Genomic DNA, 20840 nt, shown 5'->3' with positions numbered 1-20840 from the left:
TGCAGTCTTTGCAGGTGGAAAATACCTTGCTAGAAAAGCTTGCAAGAGATTCTCCCAAGTAGTAAACGTTCTTGCTAGTTGAGAAAGTAACCACTTCCTTGCTCTGTCCCGAAGGGAGAATGGGAATGCTCTGAGTCTTATTGCTTGATCAGACACTCCATTCATCTTGAATGTATCACATAGGGTGAGAAAGCACTGGAGGTGATAGTGTGGGTCTTCTGTAGGTGAACCTGCAAACTGGATTTGTTGAATCATTTGGAGCAATGCTGGTTTTAATTCAAAGTTATTGGCTTTCATTGTGGATCTAGTGACACTGGGCTGAAATCCTTGGACAGATGGAGCTCCGTAATCTCTCAAGAGTCTTGGTCTGTCATTATTATCACCCATGGTTGGAAATTCAGGATCTCCTTGACTATGCTTTTGATGTTTTCTTTCTCTCCTGATGGTTTTTAGAGTTCTGTCTATCTCCGGATCACAGTCCAAAATTTCTTCTTCTGGTCTTGTTCTAGTCATATACCAGATTGAGCACCTGAGAGAAAAGAGGAAAAGTATAACCAGTAAAATAAAACTAAATAATAAATATAATTGCCTAAATCAGCTAAATTCCCTATCGCTTGATATTACTAAAGCCAAAGCAATCCCCGGCAATGGCGCCAAAAACTTGTTTGCTGGTTTTACAACCCTGCAAGTGCACGGATTGCTAACAAGTAATAAAGTGATAAGTAGAGTATCGTTCCCACGAGGATTTTTTTTTTAGCAAGTATCAATCTACACAACAATTTTGACTGTCTAGGCTTTTGAATGTTTAGGGAGTAAAGCTGTTAACTTTAAACACTAGAATGGTAAACTTAAAATGAAGTAATCTATTTTTGGAACAATTCTAGAGTTAAGATTTCACACTTGAATCTTATTAGGGATGTTATCTCGTTTATATACTAAATTGAGGGTCATCTTCCTTGATGGAAATTAGCCCTAAGTTATCCTAAATCCTCTCTCAAGGCATATAGGGTGTATTTTAATTAATTCAAACCCTACTTTCATGGCGATCAAATTAATTAAAATCCTTTAAGACCTTTGACCAATTTTTAGATTCCATAAAGGTATCAGCCTATGTCTAGGTCAGAATTCCTAGGTTTAAGATCTTGATTTTCTAATGTTAATCTTCACCTTTCAGTCCTTCACTCAACATCTACAATCATGTCTAAGTGGGTACCATCACATAGCATGCATTAGGATCACAAGAAATTAAATCAAGAAATGAATCTCAAATCCAGTAAATAAAACCTAATGTTCATCCATAATAATAATTACAAGCATTACTCTCCTAAATCCAGAATAAGAAAACTACTCACTCATGGTGAGTTCAGCAAACATCATGATAAAAAGTAAAGACAATAAAAAGAAAACCATGTAAAGAAATAAAGCAATAGAAATTTGTCTAGGGAGATGAAACGAAGGAACCGAAGATAGTTTGCAGCTTTGATCTTGTGGAACTTCAGCTGGAGAACTTCTTTTGGTATTAACGTGGAACCCGACAGCCACAGCATTCAGTAGCTCTCCCCGTAACAATCGTCTTCCCCCCCCCCCCTCCCACCCTCCCTTTTGATGTTTTCTTTTCTATTTATATTGGTTGCTCTAAGGTTAGGTTGTTCTGAGTCCAAAGGGCCTTAGGAGTCTTGTTTCTATCCGAAAACAGGAGGGAAATTCGAGTTATAAAATTGGCTACAGCATAGTACATGGCCCGTGTGTCACTACACGGGTCCCGCAAAGTAGGGCTGTGTAACTTGCTGAAAGAGAATCGCGTGGTCTTGTTTTAGCACAGAAAGTTACACGGGTTTGTGCCAACTACACGGGCTTGATTACACGGGCCGTGTACTGTTGTTCCCATAAGTTTCTTCAAGCTTGCGTTTGGCAGAGACTTACACGGGTCCCTGCAGATTACACGGGTCTGATTACATGACTCGTGTACTTGTGTTTCTCATCGATTCTCTTGGCTTTCTTCTGGCAGAGATTTACACGGGTCTGGGGCTTGGTTTATACGACCCGTGTACTTTGTATCAGCAGCAATTTCCTGTCTCTTGACTCCTCCAAGCTTTTCTTGCACTCCTATACTTTTGTAGCTTCACCCAAACACCTGAAATGATTTAGAAAACATGGAATTAAGGGCTTTATAATAAAAATTACTAAAACTATTAAAATCAACTCTTATGCATGAAAATGCTTGCTTAAATGCTATGAAATAATATGCAAATATGCTTAAAAACATTTATATAATTCAAGTGTATTAGTACAGCTTTGAATTGATTTCGCTAACCCCTGCATTTGGATTATTAAGAGAAAGTTTGACTCTAGTTGATCTCATTGGCAGAGGTTGGAACTGTCACGAACCAAATTATGGGCCGGACCGACACTAGGCTTGGGTCAGCATAAGGCCCTTAAAGCCCGTAGTAAGTCTAACTATTTTCTAACCCAACCATAAAGTCCATATTTGAGCCCAATTTCAAGAAATCAACCAGACAGAGTTCGGCCATAATCTGGACCATTTAATGAGGAGTTCTCAACTCACCCGACCTATAATCGTAAAATATACAAATTTGGAGAGCTCAACTCATCCTTACAATCCTCAATCAATCAATGAAGTTTAATTGGCGCTCAACTCTTTCATCCATCATAAATATCCATTCCATTCAACATACAGGCATAATATTAGGTTTACAATATCAAAATAATAATCTTTTACTATTACCAAACCAAATAATATAATTCTAACACATGCGAAATTCTAGAGTTCAAATTAACAACATAAAATATTGATGTAATAGCTAATGGACCTGCAAGAAAGAAAGCAAGTTAAACTCAAAAAAAGAAAAGCCTTCCTATAACCTTAAAAAATAGGATGAATAGGAGTGAGCGTTCGACTCATAGAATAAGATATTGATTTTACATATAATTTCTATAACTATCTAAATTTAGTGCATCCTTAAGAATGAAATGCAACATCTTCACATAATTCAGACAAGTTAAGTCATAATCACACCAAAGATAATATGGAGCACTTACACACCCCTGTGTCAAATCCATACTCACACATATATATATATATGGGAGCTGATCCCCTATGTAGCTCTTTTAGTTCCAATATCTGTCAGCGAGATTAGCTCAAAGTCGGACTTTCTCTTAATATCCAAATGCAGGGCCCAGCAAGATTTACTCGAGCCGTGCTTACCCCGACTTATCTATAATAAGGATTAAGTCCCAGCGAGTCAAGCTCCAGCCGCGTCTACCCATCCTACCCATATCCATATATACACCACATGCATACTAACTCACATATGCAGCTCTAGATCGCCAAAAAGCAATAACCACAGTAATGTCATCAAATACAAATGTAATACAAGGCATGCCTAGCAAATAACTATGTACATATATCTATAAGTGATGCATAAATATGCATTGAATACATAATAATATTGAAATTATAAGTAAAATCAATATCCACTCACAGTACTTCACAAGTTACTGCGGAGGCTGCACGGAGGAGGAAGGCTGGCCAGCTCACCTAAACAATTACATTACAAACTGATCAATATTTACTTAAAATAAACCTTTAAAAGAGTCAAAGATAGCCTAAGCTTTGCCAAAAATTCAGCAGAGTTTTTCATGTACCTAGGACCTACCCAACTTACAAAAAGGCCCAAATAACACTTTTAAACCATACACCTCAATCTATATCCCATCAACATCATATGGCCCCTCCTAGGCCCTCCAAAACAGGCAATATTCACAAAATTAAAAAATTATATTTTAGTCCCTAAAACTAACATATATAAAAATCATTCAAACGAGCTTTAAAATTTCTAAAATTTTACCCCGTGTTTCTTAACAATATTATAAAGCTAATGTAGAAGGAATTATAATTTTTTAGCTATCCATGAATATTTTATGAATTTTTATTCTAAACCTGGTACTTGGTAAATGAAGAAATATAAGGTTTGGGTTTACCTACGCCAATTCAGATGCTTAGAACATGCCCGGGGCATCTGCAAATGGTGGGGGGTTGGGGTGGGGAGGCGACAATTCCAATCCAGTGCAAATGGCTTGACATGCATCAGGCGAAAAATGCAGATCTTGGCACTGGTCGAATTTTCACGAAATGAAAGTACCTATGCAAAGCCCATACTAGCAAGAGTTAGAATATAGTTTTACAAAATTAAATAATCTCGTTTAAAGCCCGAAAAAATACTACGAAGTTCGTGGGAACCATCGAATTTTCAGTGTTGAAAAATTTTGAAATTTATATTGCTGTGAAGCTCTCGTTGAATGTAGCACGCTGGTACTCTCAGAATTTTTGTGGAGTTCTCAATTTGGGAGAAATTTAGCAAAAAATTTGAAATAGGCTAAAACTTTTCAGACTAAAATTGGGTAAACCGCTCAACAAAAATTTGTGATCTTGGTGTTTATGGAAAGTTCTCGAAGTATAGATGAGGTTTGGGATAAGACCAGATCCGATTGGTGGCCGGATAAGCCATACAAATAAGCCATACTAAAATTGTTCTTTGTAATTTGTGTGTAGTTCAATGAATTCTATCGCCCACTAATTGGCTATGACATTAAATTCTAGCTATGATCTTTGGGATAGGGTTGAGTATTTGGTTCAAACCGATCCAAATCGAACCGAACCGAGAAAATCGAATTACATATTTTAGAAATCTAACCGAACCAAAATGGATGAAAAACTGAATCGAACTGAACCACTCTATTTCAGTTCGATTAGGTTCAAATCGATGGGTTTTGATTTTTGATTGGTTTTTTAATTTAGACTTGATTTTCAAGTTTTTTGATCTAATTTTGATTTTGGTTTGAACCTAATAACCATTAATCAATAAAATTAAACAATTTATATACATTATAATTAAATATAATTCATAAATTTTTTATAAAAATAAATCAATTTAAAAATTGATTCGATTCGATTTGAATATATAAAATTACTATTTTATTCGATTTAATTGATTTTTTTCTCTTCAAAATCGAATCAAACAAAAATAATTGAAATTTTTATAACATAAAATCGAACCGAACCTATTAAATTTTAAAACTAAACTAATTAAATTAAATTAATTTAATTCAATTTAATTTTTTAATTTGAATCGAAATTTACTTACCCTCTGCTTTGGGAGCAAGGCTCTGTCTTTTACGAATACAAAATAAATTTTCTCATAAAATTATTTAAAAAAATGTTTTAAATCTTTTGGAAGTAAATTATGCCTTAAAGATAATGGAGACATAGCCGAATGGAAGGCCAATTGCGCTTATCTCACCCACTGGCACAGTGACTCCCCGCCTTAGAGAAATCCAAAGCTATAAATACAGAGCACATTTGAACAAAACTCCACTCGCTTGACGCTCCATTTTCCTTCTCGACCTCAAGAAAGTACTCATTTTTCCTCGAACCAAACATCAGCCGGACTAGCACTTCTCGTACGCCATTTACAGGCAACTCTTTCTTTCTCTTTCACATTCATCGATTTGAAATTAAGTTTTGGTTCTCATTTTGGATCTCTGGTGTTGTTTCAGCCATTGCATCCGTGGATTCAAAGTACATACAATGTAATTTTATTTCTTATTTATGAATTTGTTCTTCGCTGAAATTAGGTTATGCGATTGCTTACGGCTAGTTAAATGTGAAAATTGTTCGAACCTGAGCTCAGCTCTTTTCAGTTTCCATTTTTTTGTTTGATTTCACCAGTCTTTGACCACAATTACTCTGTCCTCGCTTCTCAGTTTTTGGTTAAATTTGAGTATAACCAGTTTGATTGCTAATGGACTACTAATAGATTAGACCATAAGATCAGATCGATTGTCTTTCAGGTCATGTTTCTGTTAAATGCCTCCATAACTTTTTTTTGTTTTTTTTGCAAATTACTGGTTATATTCAGTGCAGTTTTTCCAAAATCAATCGTTTATTTATTTATTTATATCTGATGCATGTTTTTTTTTTTTTTTCTTTTCAATAGGATTAAAAATCTTGCATATTAACGCAGGATTTTATTCTTTTACCTTCTTATTACAAGTTTGCCTTATTGCTTTATAAGAATTCTTTCTTAATCTAGCTTTCGCTTTGTCCTATTTTGTGTTTAAGATATAAGAAACTAGTATGAGTGAACTTGATTGTTATAGAGTGAGATTTTCCGTTCTTCTCCGACAGTTGCGAAGGTGTGTTCTGAACTTTTGATTTTCTCATTAACTAGAAAATGAATATTCATTTAGGGAAAGAAAATTACAAACAGGGACACTACGAGAGGTTCATTTATCTGTACTCTATTGTACATGACATCATCTCTAGACGGCTACCTAGTTGTCTACAGGATGATATTAGTAGGTCCACGCGAGACCTTAATGAGGCATATAATGATATTTTCCGTTTTTTATAACTTAATTGGTATTTTTACATAGTGAACAAGAGTAGAATTTTTTTTCCTGCTTATTAGGAGCTTATTTGAGTTTTAATATTACTTCAACTTGATGTTTTGTCACCACTGAATTTGACAGTTGAACTCCACTATGGTCATATAGTTGTAGATAGACCTTTTAAATCATGCCAAATTTAAATATTAATTGAATCCATATCTCATATCTGAGAGTTGTCTGGTTGTTGCAGTTCCTAACCAGTAGAGGCACCTACTTCACAGATGGCAGAATCACAGAAGGGAACTTCCTCATCTGTTGATCCCAAAGAGAAAAAATCATCTTTAGGTATTTTGTGTTTTGCTGTTTATACTCACCATGCATCATATGGCTTTTCAACCCAAAGTATAATAAAATTAGTAGTAGGGGAACAAAAGAATAGACAGTGTGTATATTTTAATTTTATTGAAAATTGCACAGTCTGAAGTAGTTATCATTAATATTGCACTCTGTAAAATGGCTGGTAATAGTGAAAACGACACTGTGAAAGGAGAATCGAGAGAAATATCCGAAATTCATGATTAGGACTTGAACCATTAGAGTGACTCAATAAAGATTACACACTCACCAATACACTTAAGTTCATGTGTAATTATTGTTCTGATTTAAAATTCTACCTTGGATAGATTCATCTAGATGCTCCAGCCTGTTATGAAAAGGTTTGAAACCTCCAAGGTTCCACAATAAAGGCTACTGGTTGGAAATACTATATGTTGCCAGATTCTGCAAGGACCTCTTATTTATTATTATTATTATTATTATTATTATTATTATTATTATTATTATTATTATACTATGTAATGAAATCTTAAATTACCTTTAAACAGATGAGGAAGTTGGAAAAGAATTTCTTGGCTCTTGGAAATCACTTTCAGTGACAGGAGATGAGACAATGGATTTTAGTTTTGATACAGTTCCAAGTGGCAAGAGAAAGACATTCAACTTTGATAAACTGTAAGTGCTGCAACAACTGTGGGTTCATGATCATATTATCCCAGTGAAAAACTTTGCCTTATCTTGGCTCTTTTACTTTAATCTTGAGTGTTCATCATGTAACTCTGCTTTTGTTTTCTTGTGAACACTTGTTTTACACTATAATTTCATTTCATGAGGGTGCTAGCTTGAAGTCTTGGGCACAAGTACGCTCACTTGCATAGGAGTTTGCAGTTACTAATGTAATATTCTTTTTCAGGGATATGGATTTTAATCTAGATGGTGATTTTGACAAGTTAACGTCCTTCAAATTAGACATGCCTGACCTTGATTTCTCATCCCCATCAAAAAAGACTGCAAAACCCAAAGAAAGTTCTAAAGGAGAGTCTTCTAGAGCAAATCATCAAGGAAAACAAGATTGCTTTACATTTTCTTTTGATTTTAATGAGTAAGTAGAAAAAAATTATTTGGAGCATTCAGCCTTATTATATAGAACAAAATGGCTGAGGGAATCCGTAATGAGTTTCAAAATTACTTACCTAGCACACATTTTGTTGCAACGCAGGTTGGATAATTTCAATTTTGATTCAACCTTGATTCAAGGAGAGAGAAAAGCTTCCATGAAGAACCCAGACTGCAAAGGGGCTGGTTCAGATAGGAATGAACATCAGGGCTCAAAAGTTAACCCGGCTGGTGGACCAGATGCCTTTGATGATAGCCAAACCAACAAACTTCATGCATCAGAGAATGCAACTTCTTCAATTGTTGAGACTACTTTCAGTGGTGCAGCAACAGGCAATTCTTCAAGTGACAATTTCCCTTCAAAACGTGGAAATTTTGGAGATCTGGTTGTGCCACACAGCACAAGAACTTCACCAGAGAAAATAATTTCTGCTAGTACAGAAGAAGCAGATCAACAGAGTTACTTCCTGGAGAAGGCAATGCCCACAGAGGCATGTGCTCAACCAACAACACAGATTTTACCTGTTCAATCTGTTCATGTAAAACATGAAGGAAAACAAGACTGCTTTACCTTTTCTTTTGATTTTAATGAGTAAGTAGAAAAATTTTTTTTGGGGCATTAAGCCTTATTATATACTTCCCACAAGCTGTTAGAGGGAATTCATAATGAGTTTCAAAATCGCTTACCTGTCATATGTTTTGTTGCAAAGCAGGTCGGGTAATTTCAATTCTGATTCAACTTTGATTCAAGGACAGAAAAAAACTTCCATGAAGAACCCAGACAGCAAAGGGCCTGGTTCAGATAGGAGTGAACATCAGAGCTCCAAAGTTAACCTGGCTGGTGGTGATGATGCCTTTGATGATAGCCGAACTAAGAAACTTCCTGCATCAGAGAATGCAACTTCTTCAATTGTTGAGACTACTGTCGATGGTGCGGGGCCAGGCAATTCTTCAAATGGAAATTTCCCTTCAAAATATGGAAATTTTGAAAATCTGGTTGTGCCACACAGCACAAAAACTTCATTAGAGAAAATAATTTCAGCTAACACAGAAGAAGCAAATCAACAGAGTTGCATCCTGGAGAAGGCAAGGCCCATGGAGGCATGTGCTCAACCAGCAACACAGATTTTACCTGTCAAATCTGTTGATGGGAATGATTCAACTCAAGATACTGAATCAGATATTCTAGCCAGTCCCCTGGCTACGAAAGTAAATACAAAATCTGTTGCAGAGGATAATGTTAGTGACACTGACAGAATGATAACAGTTGTTGGGATTAATTGCGAGAACTCACAGTTGAATTCAGCTCCACCATACTTTAATGGATTAGAGATTGCCCGAAATAAAAGTGTAAAGACAGATGGTGAAGCCCACACTGGAAATTTGATAGGGACTGAGCCATTGCCGGATGATCAAGATATTGAAGCTTCATCCACTTCAAGTCTTTTACAGACAAGACCATGTGGTTTCAATGCCAGTGAGGATATCCAGATGTCAGCTTCAAAACTTTTGGTTCCAACAAGGAGGTTAGACAATTTATGATCTTCTTTTGTAGTTGGCATCCTATTTTTTTTGTAACGTAATCACTTTAGATGTTATGGAAATAAGAGTGAAAAAACTGAACTTCGTACTTAGTTTTCATTAAGATGGCCTTAATTATATGAATGAAGAAAGATATTGGGGAAATTTTCATTTCTATCTGAAGCTTCAGATACAGAAGGTTCTCTAAATCACAAGTCAAAATGCGTGCTCCTGGTATATTTAATTTTTATGATTGTTTTTTGGTAATTAAATAAAGATCACAATATTGTGTACTTTTTTTTTTTTGAATTGCATTGATAGAAGCTTTTGTGCAAGGCAGGACAGGATTGTTTAGGTATCACTGATCATTTCTTCTTTTATTTTTTGTTACTTCATGCAGTGAACATGTAGTCAATAATGTGACACCAATAAAGGAGAAAAAATTAGAAGTTGTCCGTTCAAAGTTTTTTAAGAGATCCAAGGAAGTGGAAACTAAGATTGGCCAGCCACCATCAACTACTGTGGAAGGTTCCTCATTTGGGAGCAAAGCAATTGATGCCAATTGTCCTGCTAATGGGAAAAGGTAAGACATGCTTTCTGTAACAAGTGCAATTATAATAATGATAAGCCTGTTCGTTTTATTGTCAAAAGGGAGGGCTTCAATGCTATCAATGCACAAACCCAAAGAAAATTGATTGGTGATTCAAAGTCATTTTCCATGGAAATGACTAAAGAACCTGCTTTGCTGGGAAGTGAAAAGAATGTTAAAAACCCATGTAATACCAGGTGAAGCATCTTTACCTGGTACTATAATTTTACCAAGGCTTTTATTCTTTGATAATTTATTGAAATTTTTGGTCCATAAGCAGAAATGGATCACTTAAATTTTGGTCAGATAGTGAGTTACCAGTGAAATTGTCAAATAACTGTCACTTATGATCTTCAACAGGGAGGGCTTAAATGGTGATGCCAAACAAAATGTCTACAAGCTGGTTACTAATCCAAAGCCTCCTGATAAAGAAGTAACAAAGAAGGACTCTATTGTGCCAGGAAGTGGAATGAACATCAAAGATCTTAGTAATTTTGGGTGAGGCATCTTTGTTTAAGTTCAACAATTAGCTAATTTACTGTTTGACTTGGTATTCTTCTAGTTTACTCTGGAAATAGGAGTAGATCAACTATGATGCCTTTTTAAGATCACAAATTCAGTCCCTCATATATATTACAGAAGGATATTCCCTGAAAAGTTTCTGTTACTGTGTTTTAGATGTTAAATTGACATCATTATTTGTTGTTATTGCCTGGTTTGTTTTCTGCATTCGACTTGACAAATGACAACTCATATTTCTGTGAAACACATTATGTTTTATGTGGCTAGTGAACATGTTGTATTATCAGTATAAGCTTAGGGAGCCTGTTGAAATATTTTTTAGTTGTGAAGCTAATCCAGCCAGCTCAACTTTTAGGGCAAACAAGTCTAGTACCCAGACAAGTGCAAATTCTACAGCTGTGGTTTCATGCATGGGATCAACTTGGAACTCGAAGATGATTTCTGTTGAAGGGCTTAAAGCTGGGAAGAGAACACCTGATCTTTCTGGCTTGAAGATTTCAAGGTCTGATGAGAATATGGAGCTTCATGTTTCTCAATGCCTTCTGATTTTCAACTCAAAACTCTTGTAATACATCTTTTTGATGGTTGAATGTCTCTTAACATAGGACTTTGGGAGTGAGCAAAGATCAGTCAAATGCCTTACTTAAAAGGGAAATAAATTTTTTGAGAAACTCAGAGAAAAACAGGGAAGTACAAGGATTTACAGAATCAAAGATTGTCCATCCTATTGTCAATGCTGAGAAAAAAACTCTGCTGAATGCATCTTTGAAACGAAAAACAGTTGAGGTTTCTTTTTTTTCCCCTCTTCCGAAATATAGTTTATTGTGCTAAGCTTATAAAGATTTTTTTTACCATTGTTTGATTTTGAAGATAAGTGGCCATACTAGACTAGATAAAGTCCGTAATGAGAGAATTAGAGAAAAGGTAGGAGTGGTGCCAATTGAAGATAAGTTGAGAGAAGGGAGATTGAGGTGGTTTGGTCATGTGAAGCGTAGCCATACGGAGGCTCCAGTTAGGCAAGTAGAGCACATTAGGTTAGAGGATAGAAAGAAAAAAAGGGGTAGACCTAAATTGACTTGGAGGAGAGTAGTACAACAGGACCTAGAAGCATTACACATTTTTGAGGATTTAACCCAAAATCGTTCAGAGTGGAGAAAGCGAATCCATATAGCCTACCCCAAATTTTTGGGATACAGGCTTAGTTGAGTTGAGTTGAGTTGAGTATTGTTTGATTTTGAAGCAATAGTAAAATTTTTAAATATTTTTATGAAAGCATTGTGGTGTATATATCACTAATGTATTAAGATGCATTTTTGTAGGCATCAAATGTTGATATATTGCCCTTGAATCCACAAAAACGTCTTTCTCATTCACCAAATGAAACCAGGTACCATCATATATTTATCTGCATGTGTTCTGATTACTAGTTGTACGCCTGTATAAAACTTGCTTTTCTTTCAAATGCTTGCAGAAATGTGAAGGAACCTTTGGAAATCACTGTTGAAGAACAGGTATCTTTCTAACAAACACCAAATTTGACAACCAAGATATACGTGGAAACATGTAGTTGGTTGAAACCTGCTTATTTAATTTCTAACTTTTCTTGCCTTGATATTCTTTTAGGGCTGCAATCATGACAATCAGGCAGAAAGTAACGCTCTTTATGACCACCCAACCTCCAAACTTGAAATTCCTCAACAGGAAACTACAAAAGAACAAGACATTCCTTTGGCTATGGAAGATGACAGAAATGTTGAAAAGGCTGAAGCATATGCAAAAGAACTTGAGGATGTAAGTAAATCTTGGATTACATTATTTGCTATCTTGTGATTTATAAATGTTTCTCTCAAAGGTTTCAACACACACTCCTGAGACTCATTTTATGCTAGTTGATTCTTGTCAAGTTCCTTGTCTGGTCCAGTCTAATCTGGATTATTCATCAGATTTTTTCTTTCAACAAAAGAGCAAAGTTTTATGGCCCCTTTTGAGCTTTTAATATGGATCTTCTTCCATCTTAGTCGGCTCTAGGTGGAAAATGATTTTACCTTGATTTCCTACACTTGCACTAATGTCAGTTCAAAATATTGTTCACTGAACTGCACATCAAATCTATAAATTAAAAGTCTTACATACATGTGATGGATTTTAATTATTCAGAAAACCTTCTAAAATGTATACATGAACAAGAATTTGTTGATGATTTTTGCTGCAGATTGTCAACATGCTGAAGAAGAAATATGACGAAGCTAAAGAAATACTGGTTCGAGCTATTGTGAACAATAACAGTTTACTGATGCTTAACCATCCCATGTTTGATGAGAAGATATCCTTCCAGTGCTCACTGTTATTCAGTCTTCTTTCTTTGCCTTCTATTTTAGTTTAAATTGAAGTGCCATATTCCTTCACAATTGGAAACATTCGAATGGTTCAGAAACTTGCTGCACAGTTGATGTCTAATTAGCTTCAGATTGAAACGGTGGGAACAATGAAAGGTACTCCTCTCTTTCCTCCTCTTCTACATGCATTTAGAACTTAGCTAGCTATTTGATAATATAATATGACATGCAAATGTCAGGGACAGAAGATTTTCTCTTTCGTGCTGCTGATTGAACTATAGGAATCTGTTTTCCTAAGCAGTTGAGATATTCAATCGAAACCTCCAAATGTGATGTTTTGCTGGTTAAATTGCTAGTTGCAGCTTTACTCTTACATATTCTTTGGGTATGTTTACCCTAAGCCTAATATAGCGGCTCATACCTTAATCTGATGACATGGTCTTTGGTGATTTGAATTTTAATCACTGGACCAGTTGAAACTATGTAAGATACCATGAATGGATGTATGTGGCCAATATACTTCCCATTGATTAGACTAGCCATGATGTACAAAATCTAAACCCAGGTTTGATCGCTTATGATACAAAAATAAAGTTTGATTACTAAGAATACATCTATTGGTATGCTGTAGGGTCTCTATAAAGGTAATAATTTTTCCTTTTAGATATAACCCTTGTTTGTCCTTCTTTTGTGACCTATGATAGCAGTAAACGCCCAGGATGAAAAGCTTGTCTCGATAGTAAATTTTGTTAATTTTTGAGGTGATCGAATCACATGGTTGTTTAGTCTTCAGTATTGCGCAATTCTGCTGGGTAATGCTTGGTATAAATAAACTTTATAAAATTTTATGGAATTCATTTGTAAATATAAAATTTTAGTATTTGGTTTAAATGAAAATTCATTTAAAATTCTTAATAATCAATTTCATAAAATTTATAATAATTAAATCAAATACCAGCAAAATTAATAGAATTTGCAAATGAACTTTAAACTTAAAATCATATATATTTTAAGTGACAATTATTCTCTTATTATGTATCATTTTATTTTATTTATTCCAAAAACACAATTCATTTCATTTGGAATGAATTTTATATTTAATATAAAATATACTAAACAAAAAAATTCATTTGTAAATGAATTCTATATTTATTTGCAAATAAAATGAATTTTACTATATTGAACTAAATGGGACGTAATATTTTTATTACTCTTAATTGTTAATTTGCTTTAATTTTTCTTATAATTAATATTTTTCATCCAATTTGATTAGAATTTTGTGATGCAAGTATGTAATGATAGAAAAAATCAGAAGAAAAATTGGGATAAAGGTTTTCAACATTTGTGAAAGAAGAAATGTAATTAATCAAGTCCTATGCAACAGTTTAGCTTGATTTGGTTTAGGTCTTTTTTTTTTTTTTTTTTTTTTTTTAATACATTGTTAAGAAACTCAAAAAAATTATGTATTTGTTTTTTTAATTAATTAAATAAGTTTCAAGTTTTCAAACTAATATCTCTTCTAAAAAAAAGTTTTCAACCTTATACCAACGTATATCAGGTGAGATTCAAACGCGGATTTCATATATTAAATGAAAGTCATATAATTCCTGAGCATGTAAATATATATATATATTTTTAAATGTATAAACTAACATTTAAATTTTATTTGAAAAATACTCTGGAATTTTTAACTTTTATTGTAATATTTTTAACTCTTCTAATTTTTTTTTTTTTTATGATTACTAAATTATTAGTTAAATAAATTATTGATGCATTTATGTGTCCACAAAATAAAAATAATGACATGATTTCCGTCCTTTTTGAGTTTTTTAGATATAGAAATCAAAATAGAGATACCTAATTTGTTTATAATTTATATGTTATTCAATTAAAATTTGTCTTTTTATGTATAAATTTAATTATTTATTATTATTATTATTATTATTATTATTATTATTATTATAAGATTGGAAGAGTGTGCTGAGTGAGTTATATATTTTCAGCTACTGGATTAAAAAAGTTTGGCTAATTGTTTATAATTATGATATAATAAATAGAAAGAAATTTGATAAAAAGAATTTTATAACTGATTTAATTATGTTTATATTACTTTTTCTTTTTTCCACTAAGGAAAATAAACGAATTTTAGAAGTAATCCTATCTATATAGGAAATTCTATTAATATATAATTGAAACCTATTATAATTTTCTATTCCTAAATTTTAAGGTAATTTCTCTTGGCAATTACATGCCTTTTTGAATGAAAAAAAAAAAAAAACCATTATATAACATACATTAAATTAGAAGTGATAATTTTATATATGACTCATGTTAAATGAATTGTGTTGTATTCAAATAATCCAACTCAATTAATATTAATTATATCGTGTAATTATGTAATGAATGTGTGGAAATTCAATATTTATCTATTTAATTAATTATTTATTTTAATTATCTAACAATAATTTAAAATATTTATCTAGAAAAAAAATAATAAAATAAAGGATATTTTATTGGATGACCTATATATATATATATATATATATATATATATATATATATATATATATATATTATTTTCAAAATTAAATATATATCTGTAATCTGAGCAATCTTATTCAATAATAACTCTTATCTTATTCTACACATAATAGAACTCTTAAAATATATATTCTCTAATCATCTCTTCTGCTAAACTTTGCTCTCAACATCTATTTTTCACCTCTTTTTATACCAAATACTCTCAATAGGTATTTTCATCATCTTTTATTTATTGTTATATATGTACACATATAAATATATAAAAATTTACGATTTATAGTTTGATATGCACAGAAAATTCCTAAATTTTTATTTATCTATTTATCACCCTCGATTCTGTTTTTAAGGTAAAAATTTCCTTTCTTTGTTTAATAATGGGTGAATTTGATTTTCTTTCTTTAAATTGTTACAACTACTCTAGAAGTTTTTTTTCTTTGACTATTGATATTGAATTGGGTTAATTATGATTACTGTGAGATAATAATATTAAATTTAGATTATAAATATATATAAAAGCTGAGAGCTGAGTTTCGTATAGATTGTCGTCTATCTGAGTTTCATCTTAGCTCCCCTCTTATATATATATATATATATATATATATATATATATTTTTTTTTTTTTTTTGATTGATTGTTCATCAAAGTTATTATTATTATATTATTTTTTTTCTTTTCCTTTACTTTTACAATTTTCTAAAAATTGATTTTTTTTATTTCATTATTATTATCATTATCATTGTTATTATTATTTACTTTGATTTCAAAATAAAATATATTTTTTATATATACAATGAATCTGTCATATTAGTTCAGTTGATCAATTTATTTTGCTATATTTTAGGTATGTAGGAGATTCGATTATTCAATCTGTCAGCTAAAATTATTTCTCTTTCATTGAATATAACTATTATTTCAGAAGTTTCAGGTGAGTGGTAATTATAATATATGACACCGTTTTGATTCCTTTTAAAATTTTTTAGCATTAAAATTGTTATTAAATGAAATTTTAAATCAATATTTTAACAATTATTTTACATGTGATTTTCTAGAGTTTTATTTTATTATTGAATTTTATTTTAATTTTAATTAAATAATTGATTTTGTCAATTATCTTTGCATTAGAGCCATTAGAATTCTGGGAACAGGCCTTTAATGTCTTTATGTTGATTGATATATGACCATAAAATTTATCGATGTGTTACACTGAATTCATTTGAGAATGATTTGATCTTATTGACTCTATGAAATTATTGAAATAAACTGTTGGAATTGTACTATCAGTTATTATTTGACATCTGAAATTTTTTTGTTGATTTTGTTTAATTTGTACAAATTGATTTTCTATTTTAAATTGGTATCGATGCCCAGTATCTATTATCTAGCCCCACTGTGTGGACTATCACGGTATTATATTGCATTGTTGAGTCATGTATCATTACAATTTATAGTTTGCATTAGTATCATATGCATTGATATCTATGAAGGAGGAGGAAGGTATCTAATATCTGGTAGTGCACTTACCATTTGGCCTTTAGTGATGTGGAGTATCATCACCCTGGTGTACTGTACCATAAAATTTTATTGAATGAATTTCTTTTATTTATATGTTTTATGAAATTATTTTATTAATGATTTTGATAGCGTGAGCATGATTTTATTGGATAGAAAATTTATTGCGAAATTAATCAAGCGTCTGCCTGTTTCTGTTCTGTTGTGTGCTATAATTATCATTCACTGAGTATTAGATCAAATCACGTTTTCTCTGTTTGTTATCTATTTAGATCAGTAAAATTCTGCAGCTAATCCAAATATTCAGTCCATTTTCTGAAGAGGGATAATCTTTGATTTGTTTTCATGGTATGCCCGAATTCATGTTTCCTCAAGTTAATAATTAGTTTAGTTTATTAAACAGTTTAAGTTTTTATTTGAAATCTATAGAGACTCCGCAGTTTACTTATGAGATATTTATGATATTTATTTAGTATTTTGTTTATTTGGATTTTGTCTATTTTTTTTTTGGTTAGTAAGTGATAATATATTGATTCAAGATAATCTGATAAGGCTTGCATGATTTAAGAATACTTAAATTATGCGTTGGTCACTACTCAGAATTTTGGGTCGTGACAAAGTTGGTATCAGAGCCTGGTTGAGGTCTAGTAAACTTGCGGAGCATAGGATCCTTAACGTTTTTTCAGTTTATCATTGCTTTAGATGTCTGCGTCCTTCGTACTTTTTCACCTGTCTTAATTTGGCTCACATTTTCAGATTTAATGCTTATTTATTAAAATGAATAGGTGCCTGGGTCTGTTAGACATAAGAGGAGAACTAGGACTAAGGGTCTTAATGGTGCAAACCTTGATCTAATAGGGGAGGTACCACCTCAAACTATTAATCAAACATCTGAAAAAATGCCTATGGCTAAGACTGGGGCACAACCATTCCAATTAGCTACTGCAGCTCAAGCACCTAGAGCTGATCAGGTTACTGTGGCAGATCTAGCAGCGAGATTGCATGCAGTGAATCGTGTTATTATTACTATAACTAAGTACCTTACAACTCAATCATAGCAACCAATGGTTGGCCCAATTTCAGCACCAGCTCAGGATAAGGCTCGATTTCTTGACTCTACAGACTTTCTCAAGCTAAAACCAAAGGAGTTCACTGGAGATGATGCATTAACTGATCCCTTAGATTTTCTAGATGACATGGAGAGGTGTTATGACACTATGGGTTGCAGTAGTGCTAGGATGGTGATGTTGGCATGAAATCAGCTTAAGGGAGTTGTTTGTGAGTGGTATATCTCTAAGAAGAATGGGCGACCCGAAGTTTCTATCATCTGGCCTGAGTTTCACTCTCTCTTCTTAGAGCGATTTCTCCCTCCTAGTGTTCAAGAGGCTAAGGCTTTGGAGTTTGAAACCTTGAAGCAAGACAACATGATAGTTATAGAGTATGAGATGAAGTTTACCAAATTATCTGTAGAAAGAGATGATTCTCATATATTTCAATTAATCTGTACATGGGTATTTATATACAATTGATTCCTATAATTGTGTTATACTAATTAGGAAGAAATCCTAAATAAGAAATCCTAAATAGGAATACAGAATACAGAATATACACAGAAATAATATAATGATTGACTTTCCATAACAATACCACTCAAGTTTGAGAATATATTTTAATCATGCACATCTTGTTTCAAATGTAGTCTATCCTAGCTCCATTCAGAGCTTTTGTGATAATTTCTCCTAAGCGCTCTCCGGTTTGATATGTCTGTTGATATGATCTGTTGTTGAATCTTTTCACGAACAAAGTGACAATCAATCTCAATATGTTTGGTCCGCTCATGAAATACCGGATTAGAAGCAATATGGAGAGCAGCTTGATTATCACACCACAATTTCGCAGGCAGGGGGGTCTTAAAACCTGTCTCATCTAGTAATTGAAATATCCACATTACCTCACATACTGATTGTGCCATGGCTCTGTATTCGGATTCAGCACTAGATCGAGAAACTACACTCTGCTTCTTGCTTTTCCAAGACACCAAATTTCCTCCAACAAAAACGCAATATCCAGTAGTTGACCTCCTATCAACCTTAGATCCAGCCCAGTCGGCATCTGAAAAACATTCAACATTCAAATGCCCATGATTACCATATAACAAACCTCTTCTTGGAGCTCCCTTCAGATAGCACAAGATTTGTCCCAAGGCTTCCCAATGAGCAACAGTTAGGGAAGACATAAACTGACTTACCACACTAACGGCATAAGCAATGTCAGGACGAGTGACAGTTTGGTAGTTCAATTTTCCTACCAATCTCCTGTATCTCTCTGGATCTTCAAACAACTCACTATCCCCTGCTAACAGTTGTAAATTTGGAGTCATTGGTGCACTACAAGGCTTAGCACCTAATTTTCCTGTCTCTGTCAATAGATCAAGGACATATTTTCTTTGAGACAAGAAAATACCCTTCTTACTTCTCATAACTTTAATACCCAAAAAATACTTTAATAATCCTAAGTCTTTGGTCTGAAACTGGGTTTGGAGGAAGGTTTTAAGAGATGAAATACCTGCAGAGTCACTCCCAGTGATGATAATGTCATCCACATAGACTACCAGGAGAATTAGACCAGCCTCAGATTGCTTATAAAATACTGAGTGATCACACTTACTCTTTTGCATACCAAATTCCTGTACTGCTTCACTGAATCTCCCAAACCAGGCCCTAGGACTTTGTTTCAAGCCATAAAGAGACTTCCGAAGCCTACAAACTTTACCCAACTCCCCCTGAGCAACAAACCCAGGTGGTTGCTCCATATACACCTCCTCCTGAAGATCACCATGAAGAAAGGCATTCTTGATATCCAATTGGTGCAGGGGCCAATCATATGTAGCTGCTAAAGAGATAAACAAGCAATGTAAGTAAGTTTAGATACAGGAGAAAAAGAGTCAGAGTAAACAAACCCATAAGTCTGAGCATATCCTTTTGCTACAAGGCGTGCTTTTAATCTAGCCACGTAACTATCGGATTTACCTTTCATCAGAATACCCATTTGCAACCAATAGCTTTCTTACCCGGTGGGCAAGGCAACAGCTTCCCATGTACCATTAGCATCTAAAGCCTCCATTTCCTCTTTCATAGCAAAGACACCACCGGGATGAGACAATGCCTCACCAACAGTATTAGGGATGGGAATAGAGTCTAAAGAAGTAACAAAACACCGAGAACAAGAAGACAATTGATTATAAGAAACAAAAGAAGAGATAGGGTAAGTACATGAACGTTTACCTTTACGAAGAGCAATGGGTAAGTCTAGATCAGAATCATGATCAGTATGAGGTACAGGATCTCCCAACGAAGTAGCTGGTGGAGGATCTGAGTCAGGAATCTCCAATCTCCGAATAAACATGAACAACGGAGGCCGAGTAGGTCTAGAGACGGAAGAAATAGGCTGTGAGAGAGGACTAGACATTGGTTGGACAGTATATATTAAGATATCATCTTCCTCCCCCTGACTCTCATACACAGATGATTGAGAAAAAAATGGAGTGGACTCAAAAAATGTGACATCTGTAGAAACAAGATAACGATTAAGAGTAGGAGAGAAACAACGGTACCCTTTTTGGATCCGGGAGTACCCAAGGAAGACACATTTGAGAGACTTTGGATCCAATTTAGTAACTCATGGATGAACATCACGTACAAAACAAGTACAACAAAAATACGGGTTCAACGGGAAACAAAGATTTTGTAGGGAACAAAGCGAGATAAGGAATATCCCCATTAAGGACGTAAGAAGGCATACGATTGATCAAAAAACATGCCGTAGAAACTGCATCCGCCCAAAAGTGTTTAGGAACTTTCATCTGAAAAAGAAGAGCACGAGTTACCTCAAGAAGATGCCGATTTTTTCTTTCGGCCACGCCATTTTGGGATGGGGTATCCACACAGGAAGACTGGTGA

At 33.6% G+C, this 20840-nt stretch overlaps 2 protein-coding genes across 4 annotated transcripts; one reads left to right on the top strand and one right to left on the bottom strand.

The window, feature by feature from the left end:
- Positions 1 to 5295: 5295 nt before the first annotated feature.
- LOC110671124 (uncharacterized protein At4g18490) lies at positions 5296 to 13346 on the top strand. 3 transcript variants are annotated; one of them, XM_058130214.1, is made up of 16 exons: positions 5296 to 5610; positions 6662 to 6756; positions 7296 to 7422; positions 7661 to 7849; positions 7967 to 8455; positions 8577 to 9389; positions 9785 to 9967; positions 10036 to 10170; positions 10334 to 10471; positions 10851 to 10997; positions 11101 to 11275; positions 11815 to 11882; positions 11967 to 12006; positions 12119 to 12286; positions 12708 to 12987; positions 13071 to 13346. In XM_058130214.1, the coding sequence occupies exons 2-15, from the start codon at positions 6693 to 6695 to the stop codon at positions 12876 to 12878; spliced, it is 2907 nt and encodes a 968-aa protein (XP_057986197.1). In that variant the 5' UTR covers positions 5296 to 5610; positions 6662 to 6692; the 3' UTR covers positions 12879 to 12987; positions 13071 to 13346. The 3 variants fall into 3 exon arrangements, with proteins under 3 accessions (XP_057986197.1, XP_057986196.1, XP_057986198.1); XM_058130213.1 differs by having other exon boundaries at positions 11101 to 11281; XM_058130215.1 differs by lacking the exon at positions 10036 to 10170 and having other exon boundaries at positions 11101 to 11281.
- A 5240-nt stretch (positions 13347 to 18586) lies between these two features.
- LOC131170332 (uncharacterized mitochondrial protein AtMg00810-like) lies at positions 18587 to 19792 on the bottom strand (the record flags this gene model as incomplete). The annotated part of the gene is made up of 1 exon (XM_058129386.1): positions 18587 to 19792. A coding segment is annotated over one exon (1206 nt), but the record flags the coding sequence as incomplete, so codon positions are not given.
- Positions 19793 to 20840: the final 1048 nt, after the last annotated feature.

The sequence above is a fragment of the Hevea brasiliensis genome, chromosome 11 (assembly GCF_030052815.1).
Source record: "Hevea brasiliensis isolate MT/VB/25A 57/8 chromosome 11, ASM3005281v1, whole genome shotgun sequence".
In the NCBI taxonomy this organism is placed as follows: domain Eukaryota; kingdom Viridiplantae; phylum Streptophyta; class Magnoliopsida; order Malpighiales; family Euphorbiaceae; genus Hevea; species Hevea brasiliensis.
This window is presented reverse-complemented; position numbering and strand designations above follow the sequence as displayed.